This window comes from Acinonyx jubatus, chromosome E3 (genome assembly GCF_027475565.1).
Source record: "Acinonyx jubatus isolate Ajub_Pintada_27869175 chromosome E3, VMU_Ajub_asm_v1.0, whole genome shotgun sequence".
NCBI classification, from domain to species: Eukaryota; Metazoa; Chordata; class Mammalia; order Carnivora; family Felidae; genus Acinonyx; species Acinonyx jubatus.
In genome coordinates, this window is record NC_069398.1 from 18,827,540 (window position 1) to 18,847,568 (window position 20,029).

The following is a 20,029-nucleotide window of genomic DNA, read 5'->3' on the forward strand; positions in this document are numbered from 1 at the left end:
ATGACCTGAGCTGTTGTCACAGACCTCGAGATCATGACCTGAGCTGTTGTCACAGACCTCGAGATCATGACCTGAGCTGTTGTCACAGACCTCGAGATCATGACCTGAGCTGTTGTCACAGACCTCGAGATCATGACCTGAGCTGTTGTCGGCCGCCCAACTGACTGAGCCACCCAGGCGCCCCATGTTTGTGTTTTAAGTAGGCTTCAAAACCTACCATGGGGTTTGAACTCGTGACTCTGAGATCAAGACCAAAGCTGCCCCTCATTTGCTTTTCACATACAACAAAAACACTGAGGCTGGTGCTAGTTTTTCACATTATGATAATGTAGAGTTATAACACTACACTTAAAGGTTTAGGACACTTTATTTTTTAATTTAAAAAAAATTTTTAAGATTTGATTTTAAGTAATCTCCACACCCAACGTGGGGCTCACACCCATAACCCCAAGATCAAGAGTTGCACTTCCACCGACAGAGCCAGCCAGGGGCCCCAGGTTCGGCACATTTTAAAGAAGTCTTTTCAATTGTGGTACATATACACTCAGTATATTTCTAGTATACTGAGAATATTTCAGTAAGTTTAGCACCCTTTAAAAAAAAAGTTTTTTTGGGTTTCTTTTTGAGAGAGACAGAGCACGAGCAGGGGAGAAGCAGAGAGAAAAAGGCACACAGAATCGGAAGCAGGCTCCAGGCTCCCAGCTGTCAGCACAGAGCCTGACGCGGGGCTCGAACTCACGAGCTGCAAGATCATGACCTGAGCAAAGTCAGAAGGTTAACCGACTGAGCCACCCAGGTGCCCTTAATACGTTTGTTGTTTTGTTTTGTTTTTTTTTAAAGATTTTATTTTGGGGCACCTGGGTGGCTCAGTTGGTTAAGCATCCGACCTTGGCTTAGGTCATGAACTCGCGGTTCATGAGTTCGAGCCCCACATCGGGCTTTGTGCTGACAGCTTGAAGCCTACTTCAGATTCTGTGTGTGTCTCTCTCTGCCCCTGCTCATGCTCTGTCTCCTCTCTCTCTCTCTCTCTCTCTCTCTCTCTCTCAAAAATAAACGTTAAAAATAAATAAAGATTTTATTTTTTTATTTTTTATTTTATTTTATTTTATTTTTTAATAAAGATTTTATTTTTAAGTAATCTCTACACCCAATGTGGGGCTTGAGCTCACAACCCCCAGGTCAAGAGTTGCATGCTCTACTGACTGAGCCAGTAAACTCATCACAAAATTATTCTGTTGTCCCTGGAGGAAAATCACAAAATGCAGCTTAGTGAGAAGGAAGAAAGTTAAAAGAACTTGAAATCCCTCTTCCCAGAGAGAAGTACTAGTCATAGCTTCACAGAGTGAATTTTAGACAATTTGCTCTACGCACAAGGAGGGCCATCACCTCACACTGAACTCCAGGCGGCGCCCTGTCACTTCCTCCAGGCCACATGGACCAGTGTGCTGTGTGTTCTGTGTATTTGCATATATTTTTAATTTTTTAAAACAAAAAAGGGATCATTCCGAGTGTTTCTAGTAAGAAATAACATAATGGATGGAAATAATCCGGCATGTGATAGGCGCTCAGCACTCCTGCTGGGTTCCTTCATCAATATTTGTCGAAAAATTCTGTGCACTGGACACTAAAGCTATGGCAATGAATGCCAGACAAAAATCCCTGTCCTCGTGGAGCTGACGTACTAATGGGAAGAGATAGCGATAGGTAAGATCAATCACTTGTTAATTAGGGATAGATGTTGAGGAGGGAGGAATGAAGTCTAGAGAGAGGGGGGATAAGAAGTCTGATATGTGTTTTACGTAACTGTCACCAGGGAAGGCCTCCCTGAAAAGGTGACTTTGAAGTAAAAGCCTGAATAAAGAGAAGAATAGTGTGCAGATATCTGGAAAAGAGTGTTTCAGGGAGGGAACGGCCCAAGTGCAAAGGCTCTGCGTCAGGAATGTACCTGGGGTGTTCTAGGAGCAAAAGACAGCCACGATGACTGGTACGTAGTGAGTGGAAAGACCCATAAGAAATGAAGTCAGACAGATGCGTCACAGTGTTGGTGAAGACGACGCAGGACTTAGGGCATCACAGGACTGATGTAATCTGACTTTGCTATAGCTTTGAATCTGCATTCAAACCCCACAGGTCCAAAACATTCCCCATTGGTCTGAGCCCCCCCACTCTGGCCCCGACATCCAGGTCAGCATCCCCATTGCTAGTCCCTGAACCTGAGCCTGACCCAGGCAAGACACAACCTCTCCCGGGTTTGCCCCCTGAGGCTTCCAGCAATAGGCTCTAGAAACGAGACCTATGCCCGTAGCCCCTCACACTCTTAACCACCTAACAACAGCCTGTATGGCGGGAAGTTTCATCTTTGTATCTGAGGTAAATGTGAGAAGCCCTAATGAGTCATCGCTTGCCATAAGAATGAGAAAGAGAGACACAGCACAGAAAGAGAGACTCAGAGTGATGGCAGAACTCAGAATGGAGGGTCAGGAGACAGAGATAAAGAGTGAGAAGGTGGCTTAGGAGGTGCTGAGGGAGGGAGTCACAGGATAACTTGGGGGAACAGCATTCCGGCAGAAAAACACTTGTGGCAAAGGGCCCAAAATGAGCAAGCTCCATGTGTTGGAGGCACAGTAAGGCGGCCATTGTGGCTGGTGAGGGAGGGAGCAGGAGGAAGTGATGCCAGAGAGGCAAGGAAGGGCCAGATGTGCGGGGCTCATGGGCTTTGGGCTTTGGCACAGCCTTTGGATTTGGCTCTGGGTAAGATGGGGGCCATGGGGCAGTTTAGACCAGAGGAGTGACATGGCCACTCTGACTGAAGTGAGGGTAGACAGGGTTGGGAAAGTGGATGCGGAGAGACAGTGCGAAGGCTCTGGCAGAAATCCAGGGGAGAGACGATGGTGACTTGGTTACACTGGAGATGGTGACAGGTGGTCGCAGTCTGGATATTTTTTGAAGGTGGAGCCAACAGACTTCCTGATGGATTAGATACAAGATCTGATGGGCCATGTGAAAGAATTTTGGACTTTCTGTCCTCAGAGAAAAAGGAAGTCACAGGATTGGTTTTAAGCAGGGAGATGACATGGCTGCATTTGTGATTTTGAAAGATCACTCTGTGGGGAGTGAAAGAACACACTGGAGGGGAAGGATGCAGCAGAGGACCACTACTGTCTTCAAGACTTCAGGAAGTTCCTCCCCTGTGATCCCATGACCCCAGAACTTCCTTGTTCTAACAGTTATCATCTAGATTTTCTCTGACTTCTGTGAGCTCCTTACAGCTTGGACCACACCTCACTGGGTTCCATCTGTTCAGGGCCCAGCATGAGCTCTGACACAGAGAAGCCCTTAGAGAGAGCATTTGTTGAATGAATAAATGCAAAGAATGTGAATGAAGTAAGAGATCAGCACCCTGCTATTTGGGGCTCACTAAAGCATTTTTAAAATCCCTTATTATTGTTGTTTTTCTGGTTAAAACAGTTATCGGTACCTTTTATTAAAAAGCCAAACACGACATAATAATAAAAGATCTCTAAAACCTCATCCTCTATACTCTAGAAATAACTCAGGACATCTCTAGAATCTAGGAATAACTATGTAGAGTTCATTAAATATCCTCCCCCCAATTTTCTAAAAAGTTTATTTACTTAAGTAATCTCTACACCCAACGCGGGCCTTGAACTCCCAACCTGGAGATTCAGAGTCACATGCTCTTCTGACTGAGCCAGGCAGGCGCCCCTCCTCCCCCCAATTTTTTAAATGTCTACACCAAACAATGAAGTGTTTAAGAGGTAGAGATGTGGGAGAGAGACAGGATGAGAAAGGCAGACCTCCTTCCTAGCAGGCAAGTGAGGTGTAACACACGGTATTTTGTAATTTGCTTTTCTTCTACTTGGATCATCATGACAACCTTTCTATGCTAGTACTTGTAAATCTACCATATTTTGTTAAAGACTGAATACTATTGCATAAAATGGATTTATGTAATTGGTATAACCAACTTCCTATTATTGTTAGATATTCCCCCACGCCCTTTTTTTTTTTTTTTTAATTAAAGGATTTCCTTGAAGATCCTTGTTGCGTTTATTTCTTGGGGCACCAGAATTTTAGGAGGATAGTTGAAACAGGTGTTCGTCCTGGGGCAGTCGGAGGACTTGAGACTTTGCCTCATGGGGACTATTAGGTATAACTGAGGGTGTTCAGCCTGGAAGAGAGACATGTAAGCCTTGTCTGTATTTCTGAAGGGGCTTCCAGATGGGAAAGAGAACAGATTTGTCCCCAGGCATTTCTGCGGGACAGAACCAGGTCTAAGTTATGGATGTCACAAAAAGGCAAACTTGCGTGTCGTAATACAAGAAAGCATTTTCCGGGGCACCTGTGTGGCTCAGTCGGTTAAGTGTCCAGCTCTTCATCTCAGCTTAGGGCGTGATCTCACAGTTGGTGGGATCGAGCCCCACGTGGAGCCCCATGTCTGGCTCTGAGCCTGCTTGAGATTCCCTCTCTCCCTCTCTCTCCCTCTCTCTGCCCCTCCCCTGTGTGCTCTCTCTCTCAATAAATATATAAACTTAAAAAAAAAAAAAAAGAATTTTCCTACAAGAAGAGCTGCCGGAGATGCAGTGGATCTCCTTGGGACAAAGTCATGAGCATCCTGTCTCTGTAGGTGTGTAAGGAGAATGTGATTGAAGATTTAATAGGAGGTATTATATAAGGGACTTTTGCGCAGCAGGCCAAAGTTGAATTAGGTGACATTCAAGAGTCCTTTCAGATCTGAAACTTTATTACTATACTTCTAATCGAAGGTGTCATGAAGGATGACACAAAGAGGTTGGCCGTTTCAAATTCTCCTTCCTAAGAGTGTGGGAATTCAGAGGATGTGTGAAGTGGAGCTGCGGTTGGCCCTGGAGGGCAGCCTTCTCCAAACTTCGTTGAAGAAGTGGGGAAAGGTGGCTTACAGAAAGAGAGAAGGATGGGGAGCATGTGATGCCCTCTTCCAGCCGCCTGCAAGACCTGATCGTATTTGGGTTCTTCTAAGGGTTTTGTGATATCCTTGAGACAAATATATTTGTTTGCATTCAGTAAGCCCACATGGGTGCCCGTGACTTGCCACAGTATGACATCTGGCCCGGACCCTCTAAATTAATAGGGACTCATCCATAGCCCCTGAACGAGCTTCAGGAACATTCAGCTGGAGGAGAAGTGGCGGAAAGGGTTAAAAAGGTGGTGAGACAAGGGAGGAAGCCTTCCTAATCATTTAGATAATCAAGAGAGCTTCTGCTTCCCCCAAACCCTCCACCTTGTTGTACAGAGCAAACACATCATACAATGACAAGTCCTCCAGGTTCTGTTTGGCTTGTTTTCTAGATGGACTCAAGAGACCTGGTCAGAAGACAGGAAATGTTTTCCTGTTTCCCACTGGGGTAGAGCGATGGCAGGGAGTTTGCTTTCCTTGATGTAACAAAGAAGACAGCTTGAGGTTACCAAGATCCCCATTGTAGGCCAAATGTGGGTTTTGGTCATTTTGGAAGTTCAAGAACAAGTGGGCCATGTCTGGAGAACTAATGCGGTTCCTATTCAAGAGGGAGCGTAGGAGTGCCCTGAGTGGGGAGGCTCAGACCAGAATGAACTTGACCCAGGAATGAACGTTTAGCCATTAGATGGGAGTAGTGATCCTTCCTATACATAGTAGCTATTATGCAAGTATGAGTCTGGCTCAGACCCCTGAACATAAATCCCGTGTTTGAGTGAGACAGAGAGAGAGAGAGAGAGAGAGAGAGAGACATAAGTAAAACTTGAAAGAGCTGCCTTACTAGCCTGCACACCCTGGAGCCCAAACAGTTGGAGCTTGGTGTAACTCAAAGCAGGGAGAGAAATTCTTCCCGACTCTACCCCAGTCTTGGTATTTCAATGGCTTGGGCTAATAGCCAAGAAATGTTCTAGCTCCAGTTTTGGTTATAGAACGACAGCCAAGATGTGAAGCCTTGAGCAGCTCACATACCAGGGAGTAGAGCACAGGTGAAATACCTCTAAAGACTTTCTGAAATAGCAGAGACTCTGCAGGAAGCCAGAGACCTTGTACTAGCAGGTGGGGGTAATACGGCAACAACATGGCGGTGGTAACATTAATATGATCTTGTTTGGACTCATAGACTGGTGAGTCCTGCAGAAGCCTGGGATCTGGGTATGGAGGAAGCAACAAAGGCCCAGAGAGGTGAAGAGGGTCATTGGCACAACACGGCAAGACAGTACTGCTCGGAGCTGGTTCCCAGGTTTCTGGTCCTGAATGATGGGCTCTTTCGGCTACAATCAACCATACTCTGAGGGGCTGGAAACAGAGGCCCTGGAGTGAGGTCACCCAGTGACATCAGGGCCCCGTGAACTGCACATGAATACTCAAGAGTGCCATCTGTAAGAAATCCCTACCTGTGGTATGTTCAGGTCAGCCCTTCCTCAGAAAATCCAGGTAGAGTTTCTAGAACTTTAGAATGCTCTGGTGTGCCTAGCCATGAGATCATAAGGGCCTTGCAATAGGGTGGGGGCCTCTGAGCCCCTCTGGGCCTCCCTATCCTCCCCTCCCCTGAGGCCCCCTTCCGGGGGGAGGGCAGTTTCTCCCTCTCCTGGCAGGTGGGAAGAAGGGGAAGGAGCCCTGTGGTGACCCAGATATTTCTGTCAGAACCATCCTGACCAAAGGGGCCCATGTCACTGTACCCAGGAGGAAGTGGTGGGTGGCGAGCCTGGGCTGGGAGGTAGCAGCTGGGCAAGCACACCATTTGCACCAGCAAATCTTCTGTGTGAATCAGAAAAGAGAACTTTGCCCCGATTCATCCTGGGTTTGTAGGCAGTCAGGCCTGGTGGATTGGGGGGTAAAGGGGAGAGGGAGGCACCAGCCTGCTTTTCCAGCTGCCCTCTACATCAGCCAGGCATGCCCCGAGGCTCCCTGCTGCCACACCCTTGCTTATTCAACATGTTATTCATTTAAGCACAGGAGAAAGGGTTCAGTGTGGCCCTACTGTGACTGGAACGAGAGAGGCCATCGGGAATGGAGGTAGCCTTTCAGTTGTCACCGTTCCCTGTTTGTAGACCTCACGAATTCTCTCTCATGACATCTATTTCTCTGCATTTCTGCCCTGTTCTCCCCTCACTTATGACTATCCCCTCTGTGTCCTCCAAGTTTCTGTTCTGGAGGGACCCAACTTCTTTCTAACCTGCCACCAGTGTATCATTTAATTTTATATATTAAATTTTTTTAATGTTTATTTATTTTTGAGAGAGACAGAAACAGAATGCGAGTGGGTTGGGCGCAGAGAGAGAGGGAGGCACAGAATCCGAAGCAGGCTCCAGGCTCTGAGCTGTCAGCACAGAGCCTGATGTGGGGCTCGAACTCACAGACTCTGAGATCATGACCTGATCCGAAGTCAGATGCCCAACCGACTGAGCCACCCAGGTGCCCCTATATTAAATAAATTCCTGACTCTGGGAATTCAGGCCTCTTCTTTCAACTCCTTCAACCTCTTCTTTTCAGACAATACAGCTTTTTGGTCCTAAGAGTCTAGACCCTGGAAAGCTTAATTATCCTTAAGGGCAAGGGAAGCCCCAAGCATTCACTCCTCGGTGAATATTTGCTGACTAAATATTTACCTGCTATGCTCCAGGCACTGTTTTAGGTACTGGGGATACAGCAGTGAATGGCAACAAGAAACAGTATTTCTGCCCTGGTGGAGTTCATATTCTAACAGGTGGACAGTAAACCAGATGGATAAGTAAATTAAATACTATAAGCTGAAGCCCTATAACTGCTAAGGAGAAAAAAAAGTTCAGAGGAGATGATCCAGGAATGAGCCATGAGGCTTTCTTGGGAAACCCAAGCAAGAGAAGAGCAGGTGCAAAGGCCCTGGGGCAAAGGTGTGTTGGACTGAACAAAGAGCCAGGGCAGCAGTGTAGTTGAAAAGGAGTGAGCAAGATGGGGACTAGATTTCAGAAAGATAGTGAGATGTGTCTGACAACTTAAGTCCCTCTAGGCCACAATGAGAACTTTGGCTTGTATTTTGAGTGAAATGGAGAACCACCGAAGGGTTTTGAGCAAGAAAGCAGCATGATCTGACATATATTTTTATTTTATTTTTTTAATGTTTATTTATTTATCTTGAGAGAGAGAAAGAAAGAGCAGGGGAGGGGCAGAGAGAGGAGAGAGAGAATCCCAAGCAGGCTCCTTGCTGTCAGCACAGAGCCCCACATGGGGCTCCATCCCATGAACCATGAGATCATGGCCTGAGATGAAACCAGGAGTCAGACGCTTGACCGACGGAGCCATCCAGGCTCAGCCCCATGACTTGTATATTTAAAGGATCCTCCCGGCTGCTGTACGGAGAACAGACTATAGCAGGGGCAAGACTGGAAGCAGGGGACCAGTTAGGGGACTGCCACCAAATCCTGGCACTAGGTGATGGTGGCTCGGGCCAGGGAATGAGCAGTGATGAAGATGAGAAATGGCTGCACACAAAATCTTGTTTACTCTCCTGCGCGGAGCAAGAGAAGATTCTCTCTCATCGTTTACAGATGGACCTATAGAAAAATAAGACATATTTGGAATCATTTTACCTTACCATGGACACAGAAGAGCTGAGGCATCCAGGCTGCTGGCTTCATCTTAGATGCACAGATCCTGGGTACCCCAGAACTTCCCAGCATAGGGTCTCATTTGTCACTCCTCTGTGACATGATATGCTTGAGTCCATTTTCATGGAACAGTTGGTAAGTGGAGCAACTAAGCCATCCTGAAGAAAGCTGGCATCTTTTGGGTTCAGTCTATCTGAGGCTACCTTGCCCTTGGTTAGCTGTCTCCCTGCCAACACGATCAGTTTCCTTTTCTTTTCTTTTCTCTTCTCTTCTCTTTTCTCTTTTTCTTTCTTTCTTTCTTTCTTTCTTTCTTTCTTTCTTTCTTTCTTTCTTTCTTCTCCTCTTTCTCTTCCTCCTTCTTTTTCTTTTAGTTTTTTTTTTTAATGTTTACTTATTATTGAGAGACAGAGAGACACAGAGAGTGAGTAGGGGAGGGGCAGAGAGAGGGGAAGACACAGAATCCAAAACAGGCTCCAGGCTCTGAGCTGTCAGCACAGAGCCCGACGTGGGGCTCGAACCCACAAACTGTGAGATCATGACTTGAGCCAAAGTCAGTCACCTAACCAACTGAGCCACCCAGGTGCCCCTCCTCCTTCTTCCTTAGAGAGAGAAGGCGCAAGTGAGCGAGGAGCAGATTGAGAGAGACAGAGACAGAGACAGAGACAGAAAGAAGTGGGGCTCACCCAAAGCAGGGCTCATATTCACAGAAGCAGCTCATCTGATGCGTGCCTGATGCGGGGCTCAAGCTCCCGAACCCTGAGATCGTGACCTGAGCCGAAGTCGGATGCTTAACCGACTGAGCCACCCAGGCGTCCCTCTTTCCTATTCTTTTTTAAGATTTTATTTTTAAGTAATCTCTAAAGCCAACATGGGGCTCAAGCTCACAACCCTGAGATCAAGAGTCACATGCTCCCCTGACTGAGCCAGCCAGGCGCCCCTGGCCTGTCAGTTTCATACTGCTCATTTGAGGCAGCCAAGATAACATCAAGCAGAAGGCACCTACTTCAGCTGCTTTCCTCAGAAGTGGGTGACAGTAAGGCCAATGCTTTGAGTTTCATAAAGTCCTCTCTAGATGCTTCATCTGTTTGAACACTGATGAGTCATTTACTAAATTGGAGCACAGAGTCTAGAGAGGCAACAAGGCCCTTGCAAGCCATGCCAACAAGCTTGGAGATGATCGTGTGTATGCAAAAGGAGAATCATCAGAGGTTTTAAAGCCTAAGAGAGACAAGCTCAGGTTTCTCAAGGTTAATATGGACCTTCCCCAGGAGGTGGAACCTTCTCTAGAGGCAGGAGAGTGAAGAAAGGAAGAGCTACAGTGGCAGTAAATTATTCCCATGAGAATTGATGGGCGTTTGGGCAAATGGAATGGAACTGAGAGACCCAACTGAGCCCTCAGAGAACAGACTATTTGAGATATGATAAAGGCCTGTGACTAAGGAAGAACTGTGTGTGTGTGTGTGTGTGTGTGTGTGTGCGCGCGTGCAAGGAACATCCTGTCTCAGGACTTCCCCACGTGGTCCCAGCCTCAGATGTCTGCAACCCAACTCTTCAGGGAGTCATCTGCTCTCTCCAACATGGAACCTCTGATTCCCTAGAATCCTTGGGGCTTCCTTGTACTTTTGAGGCTTCCTCAGATTTATAGCCCTCAAACAGAAGGGGGAAAAAATGTTCTTTTGCTCTTTTAAACTGAAAACCAGGGGCACCTGGGTGTCTCAGTTAGTTGAGTATCCGATTCTTGATTTTGGCTCCGATCATGATCCCAGGGTTGTGGAATCGACTCCTGCATCAGGCTCCATGCTAAGATCCTCTCTCTCTCTCCCTCTCTCTCTCTCTCTCTCTCTCCCCCTGCCCCTCTCCCCCCACTCATTCTTGCTGTCTCTTAATAAATAAATTAAATGAATTAACAAACTGAAAAACAAAATCTGATAAATACGTAAATGAGTATACTTACCTGCTGAAGCATACACATAGACTATAATCCAAGCAGTAGAGACTTTGAGATCATTTCCTGAATTCCTTCCATCCCAGGGGTTGTTACAGATACACTTGAAGTTTCTATAAACATAAGCCCTGATTCAAGAATCTAAATTTTGAAGATGGCCTAGAAGAAAACCTTTACTCTGGTGAGGGCTGATTTGACAATTAATTCTGGGTTAGATGCTCTGTGGGAAGATAATTAGTTTTTCCAAACACGTCCAACCTGTATGGTTAATTATTAGAACTGACATTTTTTTTTTGTCACAAAGAATCTATGGCTCTAAATTATTACCAGTGGTTATTTTTGAGATTTAGGAGTTGGGGTGGATGTTAAAAGAGAGTTTTCTTCCTTTTACTTTACATGCTTCTGTAATGTTTGAATTTTTTTTAATTTTATACTTTTAAAAAATGTTTATTTTTGAGAGAGTGGGGGGGAGGGGCAGAGAGAGAGGGAGACACAGAATCTGAAGTAGACTCCAGGTTCTCAGCTGTCAGCACAGAGCCCAACGTGGGGCTCCAACTCACAAACCGTGAGATCATGACCTGAGCTGAAGTGGGACGCTTCACCGACTGAGCCACCCAGGCGCCCCTGTAATGTTTGAATTTTTAAGTGTGTGTTCTTTTTTGTCATCTCAGAACAATAGAAAAGAATTTGGTCAGATGTAAATCATAACCACTGCACAGAGGACCAAAGGAATCAGTCTGAATAATCTGATTTTAACTGAATTTGAAAAAGACTACCTGATATTATCTAAGTACTAGGAGGCAACTTGTCACATTGTAGCTGCCTAGCAGCAGATTATAGATAATCTGTCTGCAAAAGCCTTCCCCAGGGACAGCTACTGAAAGTGGCTTTGCAAACTGAACAGATTTCTTCACAACAGAGGGAGAATCTGAAGGTCCTTCCCACTTTCCCATAAGCGAAGACAAGTTCCTCAATTCTGTTGTGCTTTTAACTATTTGTATTTTTTTTTTTTAGTTACATAACTTACACATCCTCATTGTAAAAAAAGATCTGACAATACAGAAATGTGTCAACGTTATTCTTCAGAGGTAGCCACTGTTTGGGAGTTCGGTTGTGTGTCTTTTCAGATTTTTTATACACACACACACGCGCAAACAATTTCAACTTCTATTTTTTTATTTTTCCATCTGATTTCTTTCATGACACAGTGATTCACTTTTATGGGTGCTCTCTATAAATTGCCAAATATTATAGATTGAATTCAGCTTTCCTTTTTTTTTTAATTTAATTTTTAATTTTTTTAAATTTATATCCAAATTAGTTAGCATGTAGTGAAACAATGATTTCAGGAGTAGATTCCTTACTGCCCCTTACCCATTTAGCCCATCTCCCCTCCCACAACCCCTCCAGTAACCCTCAGTTTGCTCTCCATATTTATGAGTCTCTTCTGTTTTGTCCCCCTCCCTGTTTTTATATTGTTTCCCTTCCCTTATGTTCATCTGTTTTGTCTCTTTAAGTCCTCATATGAGTGAAGTCATATGATTTTTGTCTTTCTCTGACTAATTTCACTTAGCATAATGCCCTCCAGTGCCATCCACGTAGTTGCAAATGGCAAGATTTCATTCTTTTTGACTGCCGAGTAATACTCCATTGTATATATATGCCACATCTTCTTTATCCATTCATCCATCGATGGACATTTGGGCTCTTTCCATACTTTGGCTATTGTCGATAGTGCTGCTATAAACATAGGGGTACATGTGTCCCTTCGAAACAGCACACCTGTATCCCTTGGATAGATGCCTAGTAGTACCATTGCTGGGTCTAGGGTTGTTCTATTTTTAGTTTTTTGAGGAACCTCCGTGTTGTTTCCCAGAGTGGCTGCACCAGCTTGCGTTCCCATATTTATCATTTTTTAAAGATGGAATTCACATACTGTGAACCTCACCATTTTATTATTTATTTATTTATTTATTTATTTATTTATTTATTTTCTTAATGTTTATTTATTTTTGAGAGAGAGAGAGAGACAGAGGGTAAGCAGGGAGGGGCAGAGAGAGAGGGAGATACAGAATCTGAAGCAGGCTCCAGGATCTGAGCTGTCAGCTGTCAACCTGATGCGGAACTCGAACTCAGGAATCGTGAGATCATGACCTGAGCCAAAGCCGGACGCTTACCAACGAAGCCACCCAGGTGCCCCTTATTTTGGTTTTGATTTGCATTTCCCTAACGACTGATGATACTGAGCATCTTTTCTATGTTAGTGGCTATTTACATGTCATCCTCAGAGAAATGTGTATTTAAACTCTCTGCCCATTTGAAAAGCTGGGTTGTCTTTTTACTGTTGAGTTACAAGAGTTCTTTGTATATTCTGGATACAAGTCCTGTGTTAGATATGTGATTTGCAAATATTTTCTCCCTTTCTGTGGATTTTTTTTTTTTTTGCTTTTTTGTTTTTTAGAAGAAAAATAAGTCACTAACTATACTGTCTGTAACTTGCTCTTTTTCTTCAACAGTGTATTATGGGCATTTTTCAATGTGAAGAGAAAGCTATCTCATTCTTTTTCTTTTTCTTACCTTATTTCTTTCCTTACTCTTTTTTGTTTTTTTTTTTTGGTGGCATCCCATTATGTTTGTACCACAGTTTATTTGACCAGTCCTTTACTGAGCTTTACAGAGTCTTCCGTTTGTGTTGGTGAAAGACAATGGATCAGCAGGCCTTGGGCAGAAGAGGTGGTCATCTACCTACCGTGTTGTCTGCTCCTGGATGATGTGAAAATGCAAGCAGGCACAGGAAATGTCTCTAACCTGGTTACACTTCCTCTCAACTCATGCGGTTTCACAACCCCTACAGGCTCACCCCCACCCAGTGTCACCAGGCTGGCGCCTCTGTGAGAAAGTCCCACTGCAAGAGGCCCTGGGGCATTGTCATTTTCCTCTTTCACCCTGTCTGGGTTGTCAGCGAATCCCCAGGGCTCTCTGAACCTGGAGCCTTCCTTGGTCAGGTCCCTGCGGCCGCTGGAAGGATGAATTCCTGCACCATCGTAGTGAGGCTGCTGCTGTCTGGGCCTCTTTTCTTTGGTAGGCAAGGGAACAGGGAGGGTCGGGGAGGGGACATGTGTCTGTGGCCAGGGGAAGGGCAGGGCTTTGTGGAACTGGAGTACTGAGCAGCGGCTTTAAGGGTGGGAATGGCCTTAGCTGATGTGAGGATCAGGAATCTTGAAGGGAAAAGGGGGAAAGGAAAGAGAGTCCGAAGTAGAGGCAAGGTATGGAGGAAAAGACAGAGAAGGGAGACACAGGCGGCAGTAGAGATGTGGAGTGAGGTCTCAGAAAAAGGCAGATGGCTAATGGGTACCTGGAGCTGGGCTGGGGTCTGGGCCTGCCCTCTCTGGGGGTCAGTCCATTCACCTGAACAAATGGCGGGCAGCATCTCTGCCATTCCAGGATGCTGTGGAAATAAGCCTGGTGCCTGGAAGGAAAGCAGGGCCAGAATGGACAGTTAGGGGCTTGCAGAGGATGCCCAGGCTGCTTGGGGGGTGGGGGGTGGGGGGGTGGCATGGGGGAATCTGAGAGCTAAGGAAGAGACTGGTGCATGGTGGCGTAGGCAGTAAGGGAGCATGAGATGAGAGGCAGCTTCACAGAAATCAGGGGATCCTGAAACTCTGAGTCTGTGGAAGGAGGCCGGAGGCTAATTATCTTGGGCCGGCGGCCCAAGGGAGAAGTGGGTGTGTAGGGAGATGCACCCTGCTATGGGGCAACCGCACGGGCCTGGGGGGCGCCTTCCATCTGCCACTATCTCACGGACCTCCGCCTTCTCATCCTTCCTTCTTTGCAGGGAGGCCAAATGGGCTCTGGGTAGTAGGGAGTCGCTCCTTCCAAATTTCCCCGGGGTCAAGGCAGTCAAAGGGGAAGCCCAAGGGGAAAGGTCCGGCTCCTTCTGGGGCGTAGGCAGCTGGCTGCGGAGGCGGCGGAGGACAGCGCCAGGGTTTTGTGGGTGGACCCACCCACTTAGGGCACGTGGGCGCCGGCCAATGGGCGCCCGTGGCTCTGGGGGCGCGTGCGGGGTCGCTGGCCAGCGGAAGTGGCTGACCGCACCTCCCCCCCTCCCCCCCGCCCTCCCTCCCACCGTCTCCCTCAGCCCAGGTCTACAGCTACAACCTGGAAGTCCGCCACGTGCAAAACTTCTCGTTCCCACACGCCGGGAGGCATTTTGGGTACCGCGTTCTGCAGGTTGGAGACTGGTGAGCTGCCTCCCAGGCCCTCCCTGCCCTGCGGAGTCAGGACAGGCGGCCAGGACCCCAGCCCCCGGTGGGCCAGATGGGGAACCAGCGGGTCCCCAGGGTCTTGCCGTCTCACGGAGTCGGGGTGGGATTTCTCGGAAACAGAAGCGAGGCGGTCAGATAGGACGAGGACAGCCCATCTTTAAAGCTCCACATAAGTGTCTGACGGAAGAGTAAATATCACAGCCCCTAAAAGGCTATGCAACGCTTCCTAGATTTCCCACTGGCGCTCCGACTAGGCAGTGAGCTCCCTGACAGCAGGGATTTCGCTTCTCTTTCCCCCACCTCATCCCTAGCGTATATCCCAGCCTAGCACGTCGTAGATATGCTACTGAATTGATGCTACTGATGAACTGAATTGAATTTGAATTGATGACTGATTGAACGAACTCATAATGTGACATTGTCCCACATCATTCTCTGGACCTCAGTTTTTCTAGGCAATAAATGGAAAAAGATCCTTAACTTTCCAGAATTTTGACGTATTGGCTTATCTTATCTGGGATTCCACAGGGAAGGGGTAGGAGCTGAGGAGCCTCCCTGAAAGGGAGTGGCTGCATTACTTTGAGATTCTTGTGGATCTGAACCCTCAGTGGGTGGGAGTGGGTGGGTAAAAAACGGGACAACTCAATCTCACAGGCGAGATTTCTCATCAGGGTTGTCGTAGGAGCTCCAGGTGAGGGGAACAGCACAGGAAACCTCTATCAGTGCCAGGCAGGCACTGGCCACTGCATCCCAGTCAGCCTGCATGGTGAGTAACTGGTGAGAAAACTGGGAGGAATGGTGTCCCAGGGAAATTGAGGCTGGCCCACCACACCTGGGTTGCCTAAATTCCTCCAGCCCAGTCTCCTGGTGTCTACAGGTTCCAACTATACCTCCAAGTACTTGGGAATGACCCTGGCGACAGACTCCACAAAGGGAAGCCTTTTGGTAAGAATTTTGTACAGTGTGATATGAGAGCCAGTGAAGCTTGACGCTAAGGAGAGATTGAGAAGAAGAAAGGAAAATGGAATAAAGATCCTGTAGAAGATTAAAAGCATCAGAGAGATTCTGATTCAATCAGTGTTTATTAAGAATTGAATATGAGCCAGTTATTTTTGAGACCCAGTATCAGTTTTTTCCAAATATGAAATATCTGTGACCACTGATGTACAGAGATGATTTTTGGTGGTATGCAAGCGTTTAATGTTTTATAGTTGCATTTTTATTTAATGGTTTTTTAGGAAAAATATACAACACATCAAATTCATGATTTCTTGGATTGAATTGCTTGGGATGAGGCTAAAGTTTTAAGAAAGTAAATTTAAAGTAAATAAAATATCAAATAAATAATAATATGCCTGAGACACCCACATGGCAGAAATTGTCCCATGGTACACAAATGCCTGCCGTTTGGGAATCACTGCTTTATCTTTTTTAACCCTTGAGACACTCGGGTAGATAGGGATCAGTATACACATTTTACACATGAAGAAGCAAAACCAAAGAGGTTAAGAGACTTGGCCAAGGTCACATGGTTTTATTTTATTTTATTTTTTATCAAGTTTATTTATCGAGAGAGAGAGAGGGGCAGGGAGAGAGGGAGAATCCCAAGCAGACTCCACACGGTCAACACAGAGCCCGACGTGGGGCTCGAACTCACAAACCACGAGATCATGACCTGAGCTGAAATCAAGAGTCAGATGCTCAACCAACTGAGCCACCCAGGTGCCCCAAGGTCACATGGTTTTAAAGAGGTAGAGCCAGGATTGGAGTCAAATTCCCATTTGATTGTAAGCCCATTGGTCTTTACAGTTCATCCCAGCAGCATCTTCTGACACAGGTATGTGAGAGATAGAAGGCTAGCTGAGTGAAATATTTACCCAGTATTTAATTTGAGCTTGTTTACTTAGCTGTTATTAACATGCCAGCCGATGTGCTGGGTTCTGATGGGGTCAGAGGAGTGAGATACAAAGATGACATGAGCTCTGACTTTCAAGAAAAATTGCAGCTTGGCAGGAGAGATAGTCATAAATGAAAGAAACAACACTGTATATTCCGGGAATAGTGAGTGATTTGGCTTAAACACAGAATGTGTGATTGGGAATGGAAGAAGAAGGGCCTGGAAATGTGGGGTAGTGCTCAACTGTAAACGATATGAATGCCAAACTCAAGAGTTTAGACTCTGTCCTCTAGGCATAACCAGTTGGATGTGGGGAGTGAGGATAGGGGATGATGACTCTGAAGGTTCTTGTTCTTTACTGATGATGCCCAAAAGACACACAGGAAAAGGAAGACCTAACCCTTCTTTTTTTAACCTTTGCTTCCTTCAGGCCTGTGACCCTGGACTGTCTCGGACATGTGACCAGAATGTTTATCTGAGTGGCCTGTGTTACCTTTTCGACCAGAATCTGAAGGGTCCTGTGCTGCAAAGTCATCCTGGTTATCAGGGTAAGGAGCTGGGGATCTAATGGGTAAAAATCTCTCCCAAGTGGTTGCTCATACGAGGGAACCAGCATGGGCAGGCCAACCCATGGAGACACTTCATTAAGTCCCTTTGTGTCTGGCCTCTGTAGAATGTATAAAGGGCAACGTAGACTTGGTATTTCTGTTTGATGGTTCAATGAGCCTGCAGCAAGATGAATTTCAGAAAATTCTGGACTTCATGAAGGATGTGATGAGGAAACTCAGCAACTCTTCCTACCAGGTAAATATATTAATTAGCTTTTCTGTTTGTAGCCAATACATGCCTACTTGAGCTAGCTTAAGGCATAAAAAAAATTTGGCATGAGGTGTCTCCAGAATCTAAAGCCACGGTGTAACTGGACCTCTGGAAGAGTCAAGAACCAGGAAGTAAAAAGCTTGTAGGATTTTCCTTAGTTCTCATTTCTGTTTCTTTTTGGCTTTTGCTTCCCTCTTCTCTCTTGCAGACTAGCTCCCTCAGCTTCTTTGGATCACATGAGACTGTGGAAAGCTCCCAAGTTCACATGTGAAGGTTTCAGGAGGATGGGTTTTTTTTGTTTTTTTTGTTTTTTTTTTTTGCCTCTCAACCAACCCCTCCCTCTGCAAATTCCAAATTCCCAGATAATAGATTCTGACTGGCCTAGCCTCAGTCAACTGGCTCTCTCTCTGTGGCCCAACCAGCTGTAGTCAGTTTAGCAGGGTCATTCAGCACAAATATGGTTACTAGAAGCCATCCCCACTGGTGAGGCAGGCTGACCCAGAGGATAGGAGTTCAGCAGACAGCACGACGTAAGGGATCAGAGGCTTATTTAATTTTATTTCTGTGTTTGTGTATATATTACCTCATTTTCAAAAGAATGCTTTGAGGCAGGGATGTGGAGTTGGGTTCCCCAGGTCTCGGATAAGAAATAGATTGGAGTATTCCTTGGCAATCAAAAAGAATGAAATCTTGCCATTTGCAACGGCGTGTATGGAACTAGAGGGTATTATGCTAAGCAAAATTAGAGAAAGACCAATATCATATGACTTCACTCACATGAGGAATTTAAGATACAAAACAGATGAGCATAAGGGAAGGGAAGCAAAAATAATATAAAAACAGGGACGGGGACAAAACTTAAGAGACTCTTAAATATGGAGAACAAACTGAGGGTTGCTGGAGGGGTTGTGGGAGGGGGGATGGGCTAAATGGGTAAGCGGCACTAAGGAATCTACTCCTGAAATCATTGTTGCACTAGATGCTAACTTGGATGTAAATTAAAATTAATTAGTTAATTAATTAAATAAAAGAAATAGATTGGAACAGACAAGTGGGAAGGGATATGTAATTCCATTTCATTTCTTCTTTTTCTAGTTTGCTGCTGTTCAGTTTTCCACGGAATGCAAAACAGAATTTGATTTCTTGGATTATGTTAGGGTGAAGAACCCTGATGCTCTGCTGGGCAAAGTAAAACATATGCGGCTGTTGACCAATACCTTTCACGCCATCAACTATGTCACGTGAGTCCCCTTGTGCAGGAGAGAGCCCACTCTTTGTTGGCTTCTTCAGGTTTCAGGGTGTAGGAACTCAACAGGTGGGCTCAGCAAGGGGCGGGTTATTGGAAGAATTCAAGTGGAGCTATTTTAGTACAGTTTCTTCTAATTGTAAGTAACAGAAACCTACTTTATACTAACTAAATCCCCCAGGGCAGTTCTTGGGAGGATGCAGGGATAGCTCATAAACCTTTGGGGCAGGGAGTATGGCCAGACCTCATGAGGGACTAGAATTAAGACTTGGAAAGTGATTGTGAACATGGAAGCCATGGTAGAGTCCCATCATAGATGGTGATCGGCTTCTGGAGTCAGTGTGTGAACAAAAATCTCTGATAGTCAAAATTGTCCTTGAAGAATTCCTTGAACTGTTCTAAAATTCGACATATTCAAGTCCACATTGGAAACTAGCATATCCTGATTTCCTAAATCTACTATAGAAGTTTTTTTCCCCCAGAGTTGGACCAAATGGCTTTATTGTTATTGTTGTTGTTGTTTTTGGTGCAAAAAAGGTGGTTTTATTAAAGCACAGGGACAGGACGCACGGACAGAAAGAGATGCCAGATGGCTGTGTTTAAAGTGAGGCCTAGATGAATGTAGCTGGAGTGTGTTGAAGAGCCATATTATGTATTTTATTTATTTTGTTGTTATTGTTAAGGGCAATAAACAAGACATTTACTTTTCATACTCATTTGGGGGAAAGGAGAAAAATCAGTTTGCCCTACCCCATGATGGTCTTTCTGAAGGAGTCACCGTTCATCCCATAGAATTGGATAAGTTGCTTGATCTGAAGGTTTTTGTACTTTTAATTTATGAAGAGAACTTCCTGTGACGAGAGTGATCAAAGGGTGAGTCTTTGTGGATGGCTTTGCTGGTGCACAGCCAGACTCCCTCTCTGAGTGAAGCTTTTCCCACACTGGCCACACAGATAGGGTATCTCTCCTGTGTGTGTTTTGCCTTGCAAGATACGATTCCTCCTGGTGTAGAAACTCTTCCTGCATTGTATGCAGCATAGGGTTTCAGGCCCGTGTGGACTCTGATGTGAACAATTCAGCTTCCTTTCTGACTGAAGGCTTTTCTACACTGATCACATCTATAGGGGTTTTCACTGCTGTGAACTCTTCTTTGAACAGCAAGGTTACTTTGATTCCTGAAGTTTCTCTGACAAATAGCACACTCATAGGGTTTCGGTCCAGTGTGGAGTTTTTCATGAACGGCCAGACTACCTCAT

General features: G+C 45.6%; 1 protein-coding gene and 1 long non-coding RNA gene across 6 annotated transcripts in view; one reads left to right on the top strand and one right to left on the bottom strand.

Moving 5' to 3' along the window:
- Positions 1–8,088: 8,088 nt before the first annotated feature.
- LOC106979096 (uncharacterized) lies at positions 8,089–14,568 on the bottom strand. Its single transcript, XR_001430909.3, has 3 exons — positions 14,352–14,568; positions 13,955–14,015; positions 8,089–8,547 (listed from the first exon to the last, which is right to left on the bottom strand). It is a non-coding gene; the product is annotated as an uncharacterized LOC106979096 (long non-coding RNA).
- The window catches only part of ITGAL (integrin subunit alpha L), a 42,401-nt gene continuing 35,796 nt past the window's right edge, over positions 13,425–20,029 (top strand). For 2 of the 5 annotated variants that reach the window (XM_027051517.2, XM_027051518.2), the window contains exons 1-7: positions 13,425–13,627; positions 14,685–14,787; positions 15,483–15,577; positions 15,689–15,756; positions 17,139–17,256; positions 17,382–17,512; positions 18,623–18,768. In XM_027051517.2, coding sequence (XP_026907318.2) covers positions 13,573–13,627; positions 14,685–14,787; positions 15,483–15,577; positions 15,689–15,756; positions 17,139–17,256; positions 17,382–17,512; positions 18,623–18,768 — 716 coding nt within the window. In that variant the 5' untranslated portion in view covers positions 13,425–13,572. Of the gene's footprint in view, positions 13,628–14,684; positions 14,788–15,482; positions 15,578–15,688; positions 15,757–16,378; positions 16,873–17,138; positions 17,257–17,381; positions 17,513–17,842; positions 18,058–18,622; positions 18,769–20,029 lie in introns of those variants that run through there. The other 3 variants (XM_015076850.3, XM_053213071.1, XM_053213072.1) reach the window with 3 other exon arrangements.